The following is a 19,544-nucleotide window of genomic DNA, read 5'->3' on the forward strand; positions in this document are numbered from 1 at the left end:
AATCATCTAGAGCCGCTAATACCTCCTTGAGCAATAAGCGGAGGTGTTCAAGCTTAAATTTAAAGGCCGTCATATCAGAATCTGTCTGAGGGAGCATCTTTCCTGAATCAGAAATCTCTCCCTCAGATAACAAATCCCTTACCCCTACTTCAGAACATTGTGAGGGTATATCGGATACGGCTACTAAAGCGTCAGACGGCTCAGCATTTGTTCTTAACCCAGAGCTGTCACGCTTTCCTTGTAAACCAGGCAGTTTAGAGAAAACCTCTGTGAGGGTTTTATTCATAACTGTGGCCATGTCTTGTAAAGTAAATGAATTTGACGCACTAGAGGTACTTGGCGTCACTTGTGCGGGCGTTACTGGTTGTGACACTTGGGGAGAGCTAGATGCTAAACCCTCATTTCCTTCTGTCTGAGAATCATCTATTGCAATATTTTTAAGTTCTAAAATATGCTCTTTATAATTTATAGACATTTTTGTCACCACACTCACTTTACTCTTCCTAGCAGTTAAGCAGGCAAAGAGAATGACTGGGGGGGGGCGGAGCTATAGCTATATAGAAAGCTCTGCTGTGGGTGCTCTCTTTGCCACTTCCTGTTAGGAAGGAGAATATCCCACAAGTATGGATGAATACGTGGACTTGATACATCTTACAAGAGAAATTGGGTTTAGTATCCCTTTAACAAAGTAAGTCACTTTCTATATGGCAGCAATGTTTTGCAATAATGTTATACATAACTTACCCAAACTGAATCTCCTTTTTCCTTTTAATTATCATCAATGAACCATAAATAATCAGAACTGAGATCATGAGGGTGCAAATAATTCCCAGTAATATCAGATATGGACTTGCATTTCCTGGTGCAGGAGTAGAAGAAGGTTCTGAGGTTATTGAACCTGAAAAAGACCAGTATAGGATACATAAACTAATAGCCTGGATTACAGAGTGACACTGACAATAAACTTCCTTTTGAAACTAAAATCATTTAGGACTAAAAAGATTGTTTTTTGCAAGATAGTTTTTTTTCAACTTTTCAAGAAAATACATCACAAGACATTTTGTTTGTTTGACTTCATCTAAAAAATGGGAAATTGTTTTCAGATTTTAAGAGTAATGTCAATCTACATGAACAGAGCTTTAGGAACAATCAACATTAATATGTCAGTATCAGTTGTGCACAGATATGCACTTCTTGTTAGCTTACACCTAAGAACTATATAACCCAGCACTAGGCGAAGAGGGCCAGATGTGGGCTGTTGGGGGTGGAGCTAAGTCTGAGACATACGGGATGGATCTGAGAAAAGAATATGGGGGAGGGGTCCGTAGCTAACGATTGTGGGAGGGGGGACCACTACACTACAGAAAAATGAAGAAAAAAAAAATGAAAAATAAAAATAAAAATGTGTATGCATAGGTACTGGAATACATTACTGGAAGGGGGAGGGTTTGACAGCTATTTGGAGGGATCAGGGAGGTGGGAGGGTTGAGGAGGGTCACTACACTGCAGAAAAAAAACTAATATATATTAAACAAAAATAATAATAATAATAATAATAAAAAAAATAAAAATAAAAAACTGCATACTAGCAGACTGTCTGCCAGTAGCTAAGATGGTGGTGACCAATTGGGGGGTGATGAAGGGAAGAGAGCATATTAGGACTGATCAGGGGGTGGTAAGTGTCAGGTGTAAAGGTAATATCTACACTGAAGCTTAAATTAACCTTACAAGCTACCTGATAAACCCCTTCACTACCAGGAATAATAGAAGTGTGGTGCGCAGCTGCAGTTAGCGGTCTTCTAGTTACCAAAAACCATGAATGTCTGCTATTTCTGAACAAATGGAATCCCAAAAAGCTTTTACAATCATTTGTGTCATGATTGCACAAGCAGTATGTAAATAATTTAAAGGGATAGGAAACCCAAACATTTTCTCTTTCTTGATTCTGAAAGAACATACAATTGTAAACAACTTTCCAATTTATTTCTGTTATCAAATTTGCTTGATTCTCGTGTTATCCGTTGCTGAAGGAACAATATTGCACTACTGTCAGCTAGCTGACCACATCTAGTTAGCCAATCACAAGAAACAAATGTGTGCAGGCACCAATCTGCAACTAGCTCCCACTAGTGTATATGTGCATATTCTTTTTCCACAAGGGATACCAAAAGAACAAAGCACATTTGAAAACAGATAGGAATTTAACATTACATGATCTATCTGAATCATGCAAGTTTAATTTTGACTTTTCTATGACTTTAAGTGAGAAACCCAAAATTTGTGAAAAAAACAGAATTTATGTTTACCTGATAAATTTCTTTCTCCAACGGTGTGTCCGGTCCACGGCGTCATCCTTACTTGTGGGATATTCTCTTCCCCAACAGGAAATGGCAAAGAGCCCAGCAAAGCTGGTCACATGATCCCTCCTAGGCTCCGCCTACCCCAGTCATTCGACCGACGTTAAGGAGGAATATTTGCATAGGAGAAACCATATGGTACCGTGGTGACTGTAGTTAAAGAAAATAAATTATCAGACCTGATTAAAAAACCAGGGCGGGCCGTGGACCGGACACACCGTTGGAGAAAGAAATTTATCAGGTAAACATAAATTCTGTTTTCTCCAACATAGGTGTGTCCGGTCCACGGCGTCATCCTTACTTGTGGGAACCAATACCAAAGCTTTAGGACACGGATGAAGGGAGGGAGCAAATCAGGTCACCTAAATGGAAGGCACCACGGCTTGCAAAACCTTTCTCCCAAAAATAGCCTCAGAAGAAGCAAAAGTATCAAACTTGTAAAATTTGGTAAAAGTGTGCAGTGAAGACCAAGTCGCTGCCCTACATATCTGATCAACAGAAGCCTCGTTCTTGAAGGCCCATGTGGAAGCCACAGCCCTAGTGGAATGAGCTGTGATTCTTTCGGGAGGCTGCCGTCCGGCAGTCTCGTAAGCCAATCTAATGATGCTTTTAATCCAAAAAGAGAGAGAGGTAGAAGTTGCTTTTTGACCTCTCCTTTTACCTGAATAAACAACAAACAAGGAAGATGTTTGTCTAAAATCCTTTGTAGCATCTAAATAGAATTTTAGAGCGCGAACAACATCCAAATTGAATTTTAGAGCGCGAACAACATCCAAATTGTGCAACAAACGTTCCTTCTTTGAAACTGGTTTTGGAAGAAAACCAGGTTTAGTACGTAAAACCACCTTATCTGCATGGAACACCAGATAAGGAGGAGAACACTGCAGAGCAGATAATTCTGAGACTCTTCTAGCAGAAGAAATCGCAACTAAAAACAAAACTTTCCAAGATAATAACTTAATATCAACGGAATGTAAGGGTTCAAACGGAACCCCCTGAAGAACTGAAAGAACTAAATTGAGACTCCAAGGAGGAGTCAAAGGTTTGTAAACAGGCTTGATTCTAACCAGAGCCTGAACAAAGGCTTGAACATCTGGCACAGCTGCCAGCTTTTTGTGAAGTAATACCGACAAGGCAGAAATCTGTCCCTTCAGGGAACTAGCAGATAATCCTTTTTCCAATCCTTCTTGAAGGAAGGATAGAATCCTAGGAATCTTAACCTTGTCCCAAGGGAATCCTTTAGATTCACACCAACAGATATATTTTTTCCAAATTTTGTGGTAAATCTTTCTAGTTACAGGCTTTCTGGCCTGAACAAGAGTATCGATAACAGAATCTGAGAATCCTCGCCTCGATAAAATCAAGCGTTCAATCTCCAAGCAGTCAGCTGGAGTGAAACCAGATTCGGATGTTCGAACGGACCCTGAACAAGAAGGTCTCGTCTCAAAGGTAGCTTCCAAGGTGGAGCCGATGACATATTCACCAGATCTGCATACCAAGTCCTGCGTGGCCACGCAGGAGCTATCAAGATCACCGACGCCCTCTCCTGATTGATCCTGGCTACCAGCCTGGGGATGAGAGGAAATGGCGGGAACACATAAGCTAGTTTGAAGGTCCAAGGTGCTACTAGTGCATCCACTAGAGCCGCCTTGGGATCCCTGGATCTGGCCCCGTAGCAAGGAACTTTGAAGTTCTGACGAGAGGCCATCAGATCCATGTCTGGAATGCCCCACAGGTGAGTGACTTGGGCAAAGATTTCCGGATGGAGTTCCCACTCCCCCGGATGCAATGTCTGACGACTCAGAAAATCCGCTTCCCAATTTTCCACTCCTGGGATGTGGATAGCAGACAGGTGGCAGGAGTGAGACTCCGCCCATAGAATGATTTTGGTCACTTCTTCCATCGCTAGGGAACTCCTTGTTCCCCCCTGATGGTTGATGTACGCAACAGTTGTCATGTTGTCTGATTGAAACCGTATGAACTTGGTCCTCGCTAGCCGAGGCCAGGCCTTGAGAGCATTGAATATCGCTCTCAGTTCCAGAATATTTATCGGTAGAAGAGATTCTTCCCGAGACCAAAGACCCTGAGCTTTCAGGGATCCCCAGACCGCGCCCCAGCCCATCAGACTGGCGTCGGTCGTGACAATGACCCACTCTGGTCTGCGGAACGTCATCCCTTGAGACAGATTGTCCAGGGACAGCCACCAACAGAGTGAGTCTCTGGTCCTCTGATTTACTTGTATCTTCGGAGACAAGTCTGTATAGTCCCCTCCACTGACTGAGCATGCACAGTTGTAATGGTCTTAGATGAATGCGCGCAAAAGGAACTATGTCCATCGCCGCTACCATCAACCCGATCACTTCCATGCACTGAGCTATGGAAGGAAGAGGAACGGAATGAAGTATCCGACAAGAGTCTAGAAGTTTTGTTTTTCTGGCCTCTGTTAGAAAGATCCTCATTTCTAAAGAGTCTATAATTGTTCCCAAGAAGGGAACCCTTGTTGACGGGGATAGAGAACTCTTTTCCACGTTCACTTTCCAGCCGTGAGATCTGAGAAAGGCCAGGACAATGTCCGTGTGAGCCTTTGCTTGAGGAAGGGACGACGCTTGAATCAGAATGTCGTCCAGGTAAGGTACTACTGCAATGCCCCTTGGTCTTAGCACCGCTAGAAGGGAGCCTAGTACCTTTGTGAAAATCCTTGGAGCAGTGGCTAATCCGAAAGGAAGCGCCACGAACTGGTAATGTTTGTCCAGGAATGCAAACCTTAGGAACCGATGATGTTCCTTGTGGATAGGAATATGTAGATACGCATCCTTTAAATCCACCGTGGTCATGAATTGACCCTCCTGGATGGAAGGAAGAATAGTTCGAATGGTTTCCATCTTGAAAGATGGAACCCTGAGAAACTTGTTTAAGATCTTGAGATCTAAGATTGGTCTGAACGTTCCCTCTTTTTTGGGAACTATGAACAGATTGGAGTAGAACCCCATCCCTTGTTCTCTTAGTGGAACAGGATGAATCACTCCCATTTTTAACAGGTCTTCTACACAATGTAAGAACGCCTGTCTTTTTATGTGGTCTGAAGACAACTGAGACCTGTGGAACCTCCCCCTTGGGGGAAGTCCCTTGAATTCCAGAAGATAACCCTGGGAGACTATTTCTAGCGCCCAAGGATCCAGAACATCTCTTGCCCAAGCCTGAGCGAAGAGAGAGAGTCTGCCCCCCACCAGATCCGGTCCCGGATCGGGGGCCAATATTTCATGCTGTCTTGGTAGCAGTGGCAGGCTTCTTGGCCTGCTTTCCCTTGTTCCAGCCTTGCATTGGTCTCCAAGCAGGCTTGGCTTGAGAAGTATTACCCTCTTGCTTAGAGGACGTAGCACTTTGGGCTGGTCCGTTTTTACGAAAGGGACGAAAATTGGGTCTATTTTTCGCCTTGAAAGGCCGATCCTGAGGAAGGGCGTGGCCCTTACCCCCAGTGATATCCGAGATAATCTCTTTCAAGTCAGGGCCAAACAGCGTTTTCCCCTTGAAAGGAATGTTTAGTAGCTTGTTCTTGGAAGACGCGTCAGCCGACCAAGATTTCAACCAAAGCGCTCTGCGCGCCACAATAGCAAACCCAGAATTCTTAGCCGCTAACCTAGCCAATTGCAAAGTGGCGTCTAGGGTGAAAGAATTAGCCAATTTGAGAGCATTGATTCTGTCCATAATCTCCTCATAAGGAGGAGAATCACTATCGAGCGCCTTTATCAGTTCATCAAACCAGAAACATGCGGCTGTAGTGACAGGGACAATGCATGAAATTGGTTGTAGAAGGTAACCCTGCTGAACAAACATCTTTTTAAGCAAACCTTCTAATTTTTTATCCATAGGATCTTTGAAAGCACAACTATCCTCTATGGGTATAGTGGTGCGTTTGTTTAAAGTAGAAACCGCTCCCTCGACCTTGGGGACTGTCTGCCATAAGTCCTTTCTGGGGTCGACCATAGGAAACAATTTTTTAAATATGGGGGGAGGGACGAAAGGAATACCGGGCCTTTCCCATTCTTTATTAACAATGTCCGCCACCCGCTTGGGTATAGGAAAAGCTTCTGGGAGCTCCGGCACCTCTAGGAACTTGTCCATTTTACATAGTTTCTCTGGGATGACCAACTTTTCACAATCATCCAGAGTGGATAATACCTCCTTAAGCAGAATGCGGAGATGTTCCAACTTAAATTTAAATGCAATTACATCAGGTTCAGCCTGTTGAGAAATGTTCCCTGAATCAGTAATTTCTCCCTCAGACAAAACCTCCCTGGCCCCCTCAGATTGGGTTAGGGGCCCTTCAGAGATATTAATATCAGCGTCGTCATGCTCTTCAGTAACTAAAACAGAGCAGCCACGCTTACGCTGACAAGGGTTCATTTTGGCTAAAATGTTTTTGACAGAATTATCCATTACAGCCGTTAATTGTTGCATAGTAAGCAGTATTGGCGCGCTAGATGTACTAGGGGCCTCCTGAGTGGGCAAGACTCGTGTAGACGAAGGAGGGAATGATGCAGTACCATGCTTACTCCCCTCACTTGAGGAATCATCTTGGGCATCATTGTCATTATCACATAAATCACATTTATTTAAATGAACAGGAATTCTGGCTTCCCCACATTCAGAACACAGTCTATCTGGTAGTTCAGACATGTTAAACAGGCATAAACTTGATAATAAAGTACAAAAAACGTTTTAAAATAAAACCGTTACTGTCACTTTAAATTTTAAACTGAACACACTTTATTACTGCAATTGCGAAAAAACATGAAGGAATTGTACAAAATTCACCAAATTTTCACCACAGTGTCTTAAAGCCTTAAAAGTATTGCACACCAAATTTGGAAGCTTTAACCCTTAAAATAACGGAACCGGAGCCGTTTTAACACTTTAACCCCTTTACAGTCCCTGGTATCTGCTTTGCTGAGACCCAACCAAGCCCAAAGGGGAATACGATACCAAATGACGCCTTCAGAAAGTCTTTTCTAAGTATCAGAGCTCCTCTCACATGCGACTGCATGCCATGCCTCTCAAAAACAAGTGCGCCACACCGGCGCGAAAATGAGACTCTGCTTATGCTTTGGGAAAGCCCCAGAGAAATAAGGTGTCTAATACAGTGCCTGCCGATATTATAATATCAATAAACCCAGATAAAATGATTCCTCAAAGCTAAATATGTTTTAAAACTGAATCGATTTAGCCCAGAAAAGTCTACAAACTTAATAAGCCCTTGTGAAGCCCTTATTTACCATCGTAATAAACATGGCTTACCGGATCCCATAGGGAAAAATGACAGCTTCCAGCATTACATCGTCTTGTTAGAATGTGTCATACCTCAAGCAGCAAGAGACTGCACACTGTTCCCCCAACTGAAGTTAATTGCTCTCAACAGTCCTGTGTGGAACAGCCATGGATTTTAGTTACGGTGCTAAAATCATTTTCCTCATACAAACAGAAATCTTCATCTCTTTTCTGTTTCTGAGTAAATAGTACATACCAGCACTATTTTAAAATAACAAACTCTTGATTGAATAATAAAAACTACAGTTAAACACTAAAAAACTCTAAGCCATCTCCGTGGAGATGTTGCCTGTACAACGGCAAAGAGAATGACTAGGGTAGGCGGAGCCTAGGAGGGATCATGTGACCAGCTTTGCTGGGCTCTTTGCCATTTCCTGTTGGGGAAGAGAATATCCCACAAGTAAGGATGACGCCGTGGACCGGACACACCTATGTTGGAGAAATTAACAATTAGTTTTTTTTTGGGCTGTGAAATGGTGGCACGAAATGCAAGCAAAATGGGTCTACTTAAAAATATATATCAATTTGACAGGTAAATTAAATAATAATAAAAAACTGTTTAAATTGGAATATCAAAAAGGCTAAAAAAAAATATCCGGTATTTTGGGTAAAATTCTTCTCTGAAATTCCCGGTACTGAAGGGATTATGCTAAAATTATTTAGTTTTTTCAAAGATTATTGCACAAACTACTATTAAATCCTTTTATATTTAATGTTACAAATAATTTGTGCTTTGATTAGCTTAAATAACATTTACAAATAACAGAAAATGTTATAAGATTACAAAGTATTAATCTGTTTTACCCAGCTACTTTATAATGCCATAGCTGGCAACAGTTTCTGTGGAGAACTATCCGCTAGATTTAGAGTTTTGCGGCCAAAGGGGTGCGTTAGCTACGCATGTTTTTTTCCCCCCGCACCTTTTAAACAACGCTGGTATTTAGAGTTCTCTGAAGGGCTGCGTTAGGCTCCAAAAAGGGAGCGTAGAGCATAATTTACCGCCACTTCAACTTTCAATACCAGCGTTGCTTATGGACGCGGCCAGTTTAAAAAACGTGCTCGTGCACGATATCCCCATAGGAAACAATGGGGCATTTTGAGCTGAATAAAAACCTAACACTTGCAAAAAAGCAGCGTTCAGCTCCTAACGCAGCACCATTGTTTCCTATGGGGAAACACTTCCTAAGTCTGCACCTAACACCCTAACATGTACCCCGAGTCTAAACACCCCTAACCTTACACTTATTAACCCCTAATCTGCCGCCCCCGCTATCGCTGACCCCTGCATTTTATTATTAATCCCTAATCTGCCGCTCCGTACACCGCCGCAACCTACATTATAGCTATGTACCCCTAATCTGCTGCCCCTAACATCGCCAACCCCTATATTATATTTATTAACCCCTAATCTTCCCCCCCAACGTCGCCGCTACCTTACCTACACTTATTAACCCCTAATCTGCCGACCGGACCTCGCCCATACTCTAATAACGTTATTAACCCCTAAAGCTAAATCTAACCCTAACCCCCCCTAAGTTAAATATAATTTAAATCTAACGAAATAAAATAAATCTTATTAAATAAATTAATCCTATTTAAAGCTAAATACTTACCTATAAAATAAACCCTAATATAGCTACAATATAACGAATAATTATATTGTAGCTATTTTAGGATTTATATTTATTTTACAGGCAACTTTGTATTTATTTTAACTAGGTACAATAGCCATTAAATAGTTATTTACTATTTAATAGCTACCTAGTTAAAATAATTACAAAATTACCTGTAAAATAAATCCTAACCTAAGTTACAATTAAACCTAACACTACACTATCAATAAATTAATTAACTAAACTACCTACAATTATCTACAATTAAATCAACTAAACTAAATTACAAAAAAAACAAACACTAAATTACAAAAAATAAAAAAAGATTTCAAGAATTTTAAACTAATTACACCTACTCTAAGCCCCCTAAAAAAATAACAAAGACCCACAAAATAAAAAAATGCCCTACCCTATTCTAAAATAAAAAGTTAACAGCTCTTTTACCTTACCAGCCCTTAAAAGGGCCTTTTGCGGGGCATGCCCCAAAGTCATCAGCTCTTTTGCATTTAAAAAAAACATACAATACCCCCCCCCCCAACATTACAACCCACCAGCCACATACCCCTAATCTAGGGTGTATATTTGCTACTCTGTCTATGTGTGGTAAACATTTTCAATTTTTTTTTTTCATTTAAATAGACAGTAAATTCAAATATAAATGTTCATGATTCAGACACAATTTTAACCAATTTTACATTTTAATTGTATTATAAATTTAGTTTAGTTTAATTTTCTTTGAATCCTTTATTGAACAATCGGCTCAGGAGCAACAAACTACTGGGAGCTAGATGAACACATTTGGTGAGCCAATGACAAAAGAGGGATATATGTGCAGCCAGCAACCACAAGCTAGCTACCAGTAGTGCATTGCTGCTCCTGAGCCTACCTAGGTATGTTTTTCAATAAAGGATACCAAAAGAACAAAGCAATTTTGACAATAGAATTAAATTGTAAATTTGTTTAAAATTGCACACATTGCTGAATTATGAAAGTTTCATTTTGACTTTACTGTCCCTATAATATGAGTTGCAAAAAGCAATCAAAAGCAAATCAATTAATAAAGCCAACTATTTAACAGCAATTAACCTGTGACTAAAGTGACATTGTACTGTACAATTGGTTACCAATGTGTTACTAATGACTTGTTATAGTAGCTGTATACAATGTAGGGGAAATTTCTCTTTTAGGTTTATTTTTGTATATAAAATAGCTGTCTTTGCTGATTGAAGCCTAATCTAGTGTTTATAAGAACATGCCTGTATAAATGAACCTGCAGACATAGCAGGCCTCAATCTTATCTCACTGTCTTTACACAATGGGCAATACTTGATACTACCAATGCTAAAAGCTTCCCTGGGCCAACATTGACAGGGGCTGCCCTCAGGGAATTCTATAAAAAAAAAGGGGCTGTCTCTGCGAGTTGTCCCATAGAAAGTAATGTAGCTGGCTGGAAAAAAAAATTGTGCTGGGGAGAGCGAAGTTAACAGGGAGCAGGGGGCACACTTTACATATTAATTTTTTGCCAAAACCTAGCGCACTACATGTAGTTGAATGGCGCAATCAGCTCACTGTGATTAAACAGTGAGTCTGTGACAATGTAGTTGACAAAAACTGCTGCCCAGAAGAGGATGGCTTTGCACATAAGGTAAGTATCATTTTAGGTGTCAAATTAGGTATTTAAAAAAAAAAAAAAAACGCAAAAGGCCTCCTTATGTTACATAATTCTGCACATATTGCAGAATTATGTAAAATGTAAACCAACTGTCTTTTTAAACAGGCAAAGGCAGCTAATTAAATTGACAAAACAAATTTTAAAGCTTTTGTAAACAATTTGATATACACTCCAGCATGTAAAACAGATCATTGGGAACACATTAAAGCAGATAAAAACAAAATTTATGTTTACCTGATAAAAAAAAAATTCCAGGCAGGGAGAGTCCATAAATCAGTCTAATTACTAGTGGGATATTCACTCCTGGCCAGCAGGAGGAGGCAAAGAGCACCCCAGCAGAGCTGTTAAGTATCACTTCCCTTACCCATAACCCCCAGTCATTCGGCTGAAGGAAAATGGAAAAAGAAGAAAACACAAAGGTATAGAGGTGCCTGAGTTTTTAACAAAAAACAAACAAACTGCCGCTTGAACATAAATAAGGGCGGGTTGTGGACTCTCCATGCCTGGAAATAAATACATTTATCAGGTAAGCATAAATTTTGTTTTGTTTCCTAAGGCATGGAGAGTCCACGAATCAGTCTAATTACTAGTGGGAACCAATACCCAAGCTAGAGGACACAGAATGAAAAGAGAGGAAGAACAAGAGAGACGGACCTAAACCGAAGGCACCACCGCTTGAAGAACTTTTCTCCCAAAAGAAGCCTCAGCCGAGGCAAAAGTATCAAATTTGTAGAATTTGAAAAAGGTATGTATGGAGGACCATATGGCCACCTTGCAAATTTGCTCTAGTGGAATGAGCCATAATTCTCTCAGGAGGCTGCTGTCCAGCTGTCTCATAAGCTTAACGGATAACACTTCTCAACCAAAGAGAAAGAGTGGTAGAAGTGGCCTTCTGACCCCTACACTTACCAGAGAAAACAACGAACAGAGCAGAAGTCTGCCGAAAATCTTTAGTTGCTTGAAGGTAAAATTTAGAGCTCGCACAACATCCAAGTTATGCAAAAGGCATTCCTTTTGTAAAGAAGTATTAGGACAAACAGAAGGAACAACAATTTCCTGATTAATATTGCGATCCGACAATACCTTAGAGAGAAACTCCAGCTTAGTACGTAGGACCACCTTATCAGCATGAAAAATAAGGTAAGGGGAATCACACTGCAAACCGAAAGTTCGGAAAATCTGCGAGCAGAAGAAATAGCAATAACAAAACCTACCAAGATAGTAACTTAATATCAACAGAATGCATCGGCTCAAACGGAGCCTGCTGCAAAACTTTAAGAACAAGATTAAGGCTCCAAGGAGGAGCAACAGGTTTAAACACAGGCCTGATTCTGACCAAGGGCCGAACAAAAGACTGAACGTCTGGCAGATGTGCCAGACGTTTATGCAAAAGAATAGACAGTGCAGAAATCTGACCCTTCAGAGTACTAACTGACAAACCTTTCTCCAGGCCCTCCTGAAGAAAAGCCAAAATTTGAGGAACCCTTACTTTGTTCCAAGAGAAATCATTTGAATCACACCAATGAAGGTATTTATGCCATACCTTAAGGTAAATTCTGTGAGTAACCGGATTACGAGCCTGAAGTATAGTATCTATGACTTTCTCAGAGAAGCCACAACAAGCCAAAACTAGACGTTCAATCTCAAAGCAGTCAGCTTCAGAGAATTCAGATTTGGATGAAGAAAGGGACCCTGAAGAAGAAGGTCCTTCCTCAAAGGTCACCTCCAAGGCGGAAGAGATGACATCATCACCAGATCCGCAAACCAGATCCTGCAAGGCCATGCAGGAGCTATTAGAATCACAGACGCTCTCTCCTGCTTGATGCAAGCTATTACTTGTGGAAGGAGAGCAAACGGAGGAAACAGGTATGCTAGATTGAAGTTCCAAGGAACTGCTAGAGCGTCTATCAGAACGGCATGAGGATCTGTTGATCTTGAACCAAACTTTGGAAGCTTGGCGTTTTGACGAGGCGCCATCAGATCCAACTCCGGATCCCCCCACCTGAGAGTTATCATTGTGAAAACCTCTGGATGGAGAGCTCACTCTCCGGGATGAAAAGTCTGCCTGCTCAGAAAATCCACCTCACAGTTGTCCACTGGAGAATGAGAGTCACCTCCTCCATTGCCAAGGAACTCCGAGTTCCTCCCTGGTGGTTGATGTAATTCACCGAAGTGATGTTGTTTGAATGGAATCTGATAAATCGGACCAAAGCTAGTTGAGGCCAGGCTATCAAGGCATTGAAGATTGCTCTCAACTCCAAGATGTTTATTGGAAGAGAAGACTCCTCCAGAGTCCACAGGCCCTGTGCTTTTAAGGAGCCCCAAACTACTCCCCAGCAACAGGCTGGTGTCCGTGGTCACAATCACCCCGGAAAATACCTCAGGAAGCATGTGCCCCGAGACAGATGGTCCTGTGAAATCCACCACGAGAGAGAGATTCTTGTTGGGGAGTCCAGATTTATCCTCTGTAAGAGATCTGAGTGGTCCCCGTTCCATTGATTGAGCATGCATAGTTGCAGAGGTCTCAGATGGAACCAAGCAAAAAGAATGATGTACATGGAGGCAACTATCAGACCAATCACCTCCATGCATTGAGCCACTGGTGGACGAATAGCAGACTGGAGAGAAAGGCAAGAAGCATGAAGTTTGGATTTTCTGACGTTAGAAAGAAAAATCTTCATGGAAAGGGAATCTATAATTGTTCCTAAGAAACACACCCTTTTATCTGGAACAAGGGAACTCTTTCCCAGATTCACTTTCCACCCGTGGGAATGTAGAATAGACTACAACATCTCTGTATGAGATTTTTCTAGATGAAAAGATGGCGCTTGAACTAAAATGTCGTCTAGATAAGGCGCCACAGCAATGCCCTGAGACCTGACCACTGCCAGAAGAACCCCCAGAACCTTTGTGAAAATTCTGGGAGCTGTAGCAATGCCAAAAGGAAGGGCAACAAACTGGAAATGTTTGTCTAGAAAGGCAAACCTCAGATACTGGTAATGATCCCTAAGAATGGGAACATGAAGATACATGTCCTTCAGATCTATGGTCGTCATGAACTGACCCTCTTGAACCAAAGGAAGAATGGAACGGATGGTCTCCATTTTGATGGATGGAACCCTGAGGAATTAGTTGAGACACTTTAAGTCCAGTATGGGACAGAAAGTGCCCTTCTTTTTGGAAACTACAAATAGATTTGAATAGAATCCTAGACCCTGTTCCTCTAGAGGAACTGGAACAATCACTCCCAGGGAAGATAGGTCCTTTACGCAGTTTAAGAAGGCATCTCTCTTTATCCGGTCCGCAGATAACCTTGACAGGTGAAATCTGCCCCTGGGAGGACAAGATGTGAATCCTATTCTGTAACAGTGGGACACTATGTCTATGGCCCAAGAATCTGCGACATTGCGTATCCAAGCCTGCCAAAAAAAAAAAGAGAGCCTGCCCCCACTTGTTTCAATACAGGATCGGGGGTGGTCTCTTCATGCTGATTTAGAATCAGTGGAAGATTTCTTGGCTTGCTTTCCTTTATTCCAAGGCTGATTGGATATCCGACTTGGAAGAGGAGGAGGAAGAGGAAGACTTTTGTCCCTTAAAGTTATGAAAGGAACGAAAATTAGAATTCTGTCGACCCTTAGGCCTATTCTTTTTATCCTAAGGTAGGAAAGAGCCCTTTCCACCTGTAATTTCGGAAATTATTTCAGCCAGACCGCGACAAAACAAGGTTTTACCCTTATAAGGCAAAGATAAAAGCTTGGACTTGGATGTGACATCTGCAGACCAAGATTTTAACCACAGAGCTCTGTGAGCTAAAACAGTGAAACCAGAAATCTTAGCTCCCAGCCTAAGAACTTGCATGTTGGTATCACAAATAAAACTATGGGCTAGCTTTAGAGTCTTGATCTTGTCTTGGATTTCCTCTATAGTTGTCTCTTTGAAGATTAGATTAGGTAAGTCATTGCACCAATGGGATGCTGCCCCCACAACTGTAGCAATACTAGTAACAGGCTGCCACTGTAATCCCTGATGAATATACATTTTCTTCAAAAAAGCCTCAAGCTTCTTATTCATGGGATCCTTGAAAGAACAACTATCTACAATAGAAATAGTAGTTCTCTTGGCAAAAGTAGAGATAGCTCCCTCTACCTTGGACACTGTACACCACGAGTCACGAATAGAGTCAGTGACAGGAAACATCTTTTTAAAAACAGGGGACAGGGAAAAAGGAATCCCTAGTTTATCCCATTCCTGAGTTATGATATCTGCCATACGGTCTGGAACTGGAAACACTTCCACAGATAAGGGCTCATCATATACCCTATTAAGTTTACTAGACCTCTTTGGATTCTCCGCAACAGACTAGTCGGATTCTTCCAAAGTAGCAAGAACCTCCTTTAAAAGTACTCGGAGGTGTTCTAACTTAAATCTGAAATTAATCTCCTCTGAATCTGCAGAATTGGTCACTACAGTATCAGAATCTGACAATTCTCCCTCAGAAGCCACTGAGGTAACATCCTCATCAGATAACTGAGACAAAATGACTAACGCAGTCTTATCGGAGTCAGAACCCTTGTTAACATCCATATATATAGATTTCCTCTTGCGCTTACCAGCAACTTTTGGAAAAGCTGATAAGGCTGCTGAAACAGCATAAGTTATCTGGGCAACAAAATCCCCAGGTAAATAAACACCCCCAGGAGGAACCACAGGGCACTGCATGTGAAGCTTGGACATTTGAGGGGAAAGCTGAGGCATTGCTAGGACAACATTATCCTAAGAGACAGAATGCTCTGAGAGAGAAATCTTATCTTTAAATAATAAAGTTTTATTTAGGCAAGATAAGCAAAATAACAATAACATTAGCCCCCACGCAAAATAAACATTTTTCAAAAGACCCACTTTCTTCATTAGTACCTATAACTATGAATAAATTGGTCCCCACAAGAAATTAGCAAAATAAATATTGAGTCCAAAAGAAAAAATTTTTTATACTCTCTCTATAACTCTCTGTATAAAACAAAAACCAGCACCGTAATACCTCAGCTCTGCTGAGGACTTACCACATCCTGAACCAGAAAAACACTCCCACTAGCTATCCTGGATCTCCCACAATTATAGATAAAGTCTTTTAGTCAGGAGCCGAAAATGTGCACTTGTAATCTCGCTACAATAGCAGCACAGTAGATAGAGTCTTTAGACAGAGACTAAAAATGTCCACACCCTGCTACCAACTCCGCTATGAACTCCGAGAATCAGAAGTGCGGAGGAACAGTCACATGACCGCAACTGAATTAAACTGCGCCACCAACATAAAAATGGCACGCAAATAATACAGACTTAGAAAAAAATAGGAATATGTTTGATACACTAAAAACAAACTATCCCTGATACCAATGCTCAATAAACAGTAAAAAGGTACCCTCACCTGGTTTCAAACCCAGACCTCTGGGATTCCAATCTAAGCACTTAACCACTGAGCAATTTGAAGTGTTCTAATATCTCTCAAAGCCTAAGATTAATCTAAAATTCTGTCAGCCTTGCACATTCTCCCTTGACAGAGGCAAAGAGAATTACTGGGGGTTATGGGTAAGGGAAGTGCTACTTAACAGCTCTGCTGGGGTGCTCTTTGCCTCCTCCTGCTGGCCAGGAGTGAATATCCCACTAGTAATTAGACTGATATGTGGACTTTCCATGCCTTAGGAAAGAAAAAACAATTGTATAATGTCCCTTTAAGGTTAATGTACGTTTTATAGCCTTCCCCCCTTTTTAATGAAAAATAATTATAATGCTGGAAACATGATATTAAATGTAGATGAATATATTATTTACATACCATCTCCTGGAATAAGAATTTGAACAGCCTGGCTATAAGGTCCATCACCTCCACTTGTATAGGCAGCAACGTACACAGTGCAGGTGGCATTGGTTGCTCTGATGGGAATTAAAACTGCTGAGGAATTTACCCTCTCAGTATAATTTACCATCTGCAAAAGAAATGTAAAAGCTCTGGTATTTAATGTATTATATTCCAGGTATCTAGATATCTTTAAGATTGTAGTCTTTATATATATATATAGCTAATGCAGGATGATATAAAAAAAAACACAATAAGAATTATAAACTTTCTTTATTTGCATATTTATTTGCTGTTGTATCACAGTATCACTTGGATTAATTGTTTGAGTATTTGAAGATCAATTAGTTTTGTCAATTACCCAAAAAAGAACTGAGAATGAAATAAAGGGACAATAAACACCAAATACATTTTATAAGCCTAGTATTGAGGCTATTCCCTGCCTCCTTATAGTCATGAGTGCTGCCATGTTGAATCTGGCTTTTACTACATTCCAGTGCTGATGTATTTGCCCATACACTGCTTCACTCTTTCAGATACCTGCAGTGTAACCTAGGTTCCAAAAATGCAGCACCCATAATTAAAGGGAGGTGTTTAGTATCCCTTTAAAGGACATACAACTGCAATCAGTTAATTCTGTAATGCATTAGATCACATTTTTATTGCACTATTGCTTGATTATAACAATGTGTCCCCCACTAAGGAGTTAAACACATCAAGTCAGGTCTGGAGTGTAAATATACTGCTAAACCTAATCTGAACAGGAGCCAGAGAATCAATCATGAGCAGCAAATTAGCGTATCTACAACTCAATGGCCAGTGTCAAGCTCAGGAGTGGAAGCAATAATAAAAAGTGATTTTTAGCGTAAGAGTATCAGTTTATTAAAAGAAAACAAAAAGAAACTTAAAACAACTATAATAAGACAACTATATTTTAAACTTCTGTCTCTTGATGCAACAAAATAAAAAATCCTGTAATGTCCCTTTAAGTCTGCAGTATTACTAAGTGTACTTATACATATAAGAAATTGCAGCTGTGATTAGATGCTATAACCGTGCTAAGGAGGTAATGCCCTTAACCCTCCTTTTGTGACTGGGTTAAAGTGTTTACATCGGAACAACTGTTCCGATGTAGACAAATTGAAATCACGCAATCGTGCAAACGATCGCGAGATTTCAATTATGGGATTGAGCCTGGGGGCGTCCCTATGACGCTAGGAACGCCCTCCAGACCGTGATCAAATCCTGCAAGCACAGTAGGCATCAGGACAGCCGTTGGCTATGACGTTGTATTCCGTCATAACGGCTTTAAAGCCCAGCGCCATTGTGACGGAATACAACGGAATAACGGCGGGAAAGGGTTAAAAGGGAAGCAGCTGAAACTGGAACTAAAAACATTTTTAAGCACTGCAAACTTCTCTGTATTAAACATCTGAGCATCAAAACTTCTCACATTGCATTTCACATATCAGTAAAGTGTTTAACCCCTTGACTGACAGAGACAACTCTAACACACTGTTTTACCACACAGAATTGTGCAGCTTTTGCCATAAGTCAAGAGGTTTTAAAGGGGGGGGGGGGTTATGTGCTACTAACGCATTCTGCTCCATTTGTCTTCTCCTAACTGTAGATGAAGTCAAAATTAAACAAATTAATTGAATAGAGTGCGCATTTTTAAACAACTTTAAGGTTTACTTCTATGATCAATTTTGCTTTGTTCTCTTGGTATTCTTTGTAAAAGAGTAATCTTAGGTGAGCTCAGGAGCGTGCATGTGTCTTAAAGGGCTATGAAACCCAAATTTTTCTTTCATGATTTAGATAGAGCATGTGACTTTAAATAACTTTCAAATTAACTTCTATTATCTAATTTGTTTAGTTATCTTGGTATCCCTTGTTGAAAATGATACCTAGGTAGGCTCATGAGCTGGTAAATGGTGGCTACAAATATATGCCTCGTGTTATTGGCTCACCCAGTGCGTTAACTAGCTCCCAGTAGTGCATTGCTGCTTATTCAACAAACAATACCAAGAGAATTAAAGGAACTTTCTACTCCAGAATTGTTATTGTTTAAAAATATAGATAATCCCTTTATTACCCATTTCCCAGTTTTGCATAACACTGTTATATTAATATAATTTTTACCTCTGTGATTACGTTGTTTCTAAGCCTCTGCAGACTGCCCCATTATCTCCAGTCAGTGCTGACTCATAAATAACTCCACGGCAGTGAGCATAATGTTATCTATATGACACACGTGAACTAGCAGTGTCTAACTGTGAAAAACAGTCACAAAGAACTGAGATAATAGGCAGTTCCACGGCTTAGATATTAGCATATGAGCCTACCTAGGTTTAGCTTTCCACAAAGAATACCAAGAGAACAAAGCAAATTTGATGATAAAAGTAAATTTGAAATGACATGCCCTATTGGGATCATGAAAGTTTAATTTTGAGAAGACTGTCCCTTTAATTAATAAACTATAACAATCTTAAAGATTGGCCATCACAAAATAACTAAGGGGCAAATCTGTTACTCCCAGCCTATAATGAGCTTGGTAACTTTAGGCAATACAAATGAAGTTTTCATTGATATAAGCAAGTGTAAAATAATATAAATAATAAGATATGATAATAAAAATAATGTGAAGCAGCCATAAACAACCTTCTGATTTCCATGTGGCTCTATGAAACCTATTCTCTAAAGGGTGACACCACACTTTAGTG

General features: G+C 40.6%; 1 protein-coding gene across 1 annotated transcript in view; it reads right to left on the reverse strand.

The window, feature by feature from the left end:
- MERTK (MER proto-oncogene, tyrosine kinase) overlaps positions 1-19,544 on the reverse strand; it is a 355,152-nt gene that overhangs the window by 55,059 nt on the left and 280,549 nt on the right. Inside the window, exons 9-10 of the mRNA XM_053711970.1 lie at positions 16,801-16,951; positions 745-898 (exon numbers count right to left, since the gene is read on the reverse strand). Of these exons, the coding sequence (XP_053567945.1) occupies positions 745-898; positions 16,801-16,951 (305 nt within the window). The remainder of the gene's footprint in view (positions 1-744; positions 899-16,800; positions 16,952-19,544) is intronic.

The sequence above is a fragment of the Bombina bombina genome, chromosome 4, assembly GCF_027579735.1.
Source record: "Bombina bombina isolate aBomBom1 chromosome 4, aBomBom1.pri, whole genome shotgun sequence".
In the NCBI taxonomy this organism is placed as follows: domain Eukaryota; kingdom Metazoa; phylum Chordata; class Amphibia; order Anura; family Bombinatoridae; genus Bombina; species Bombina bombina.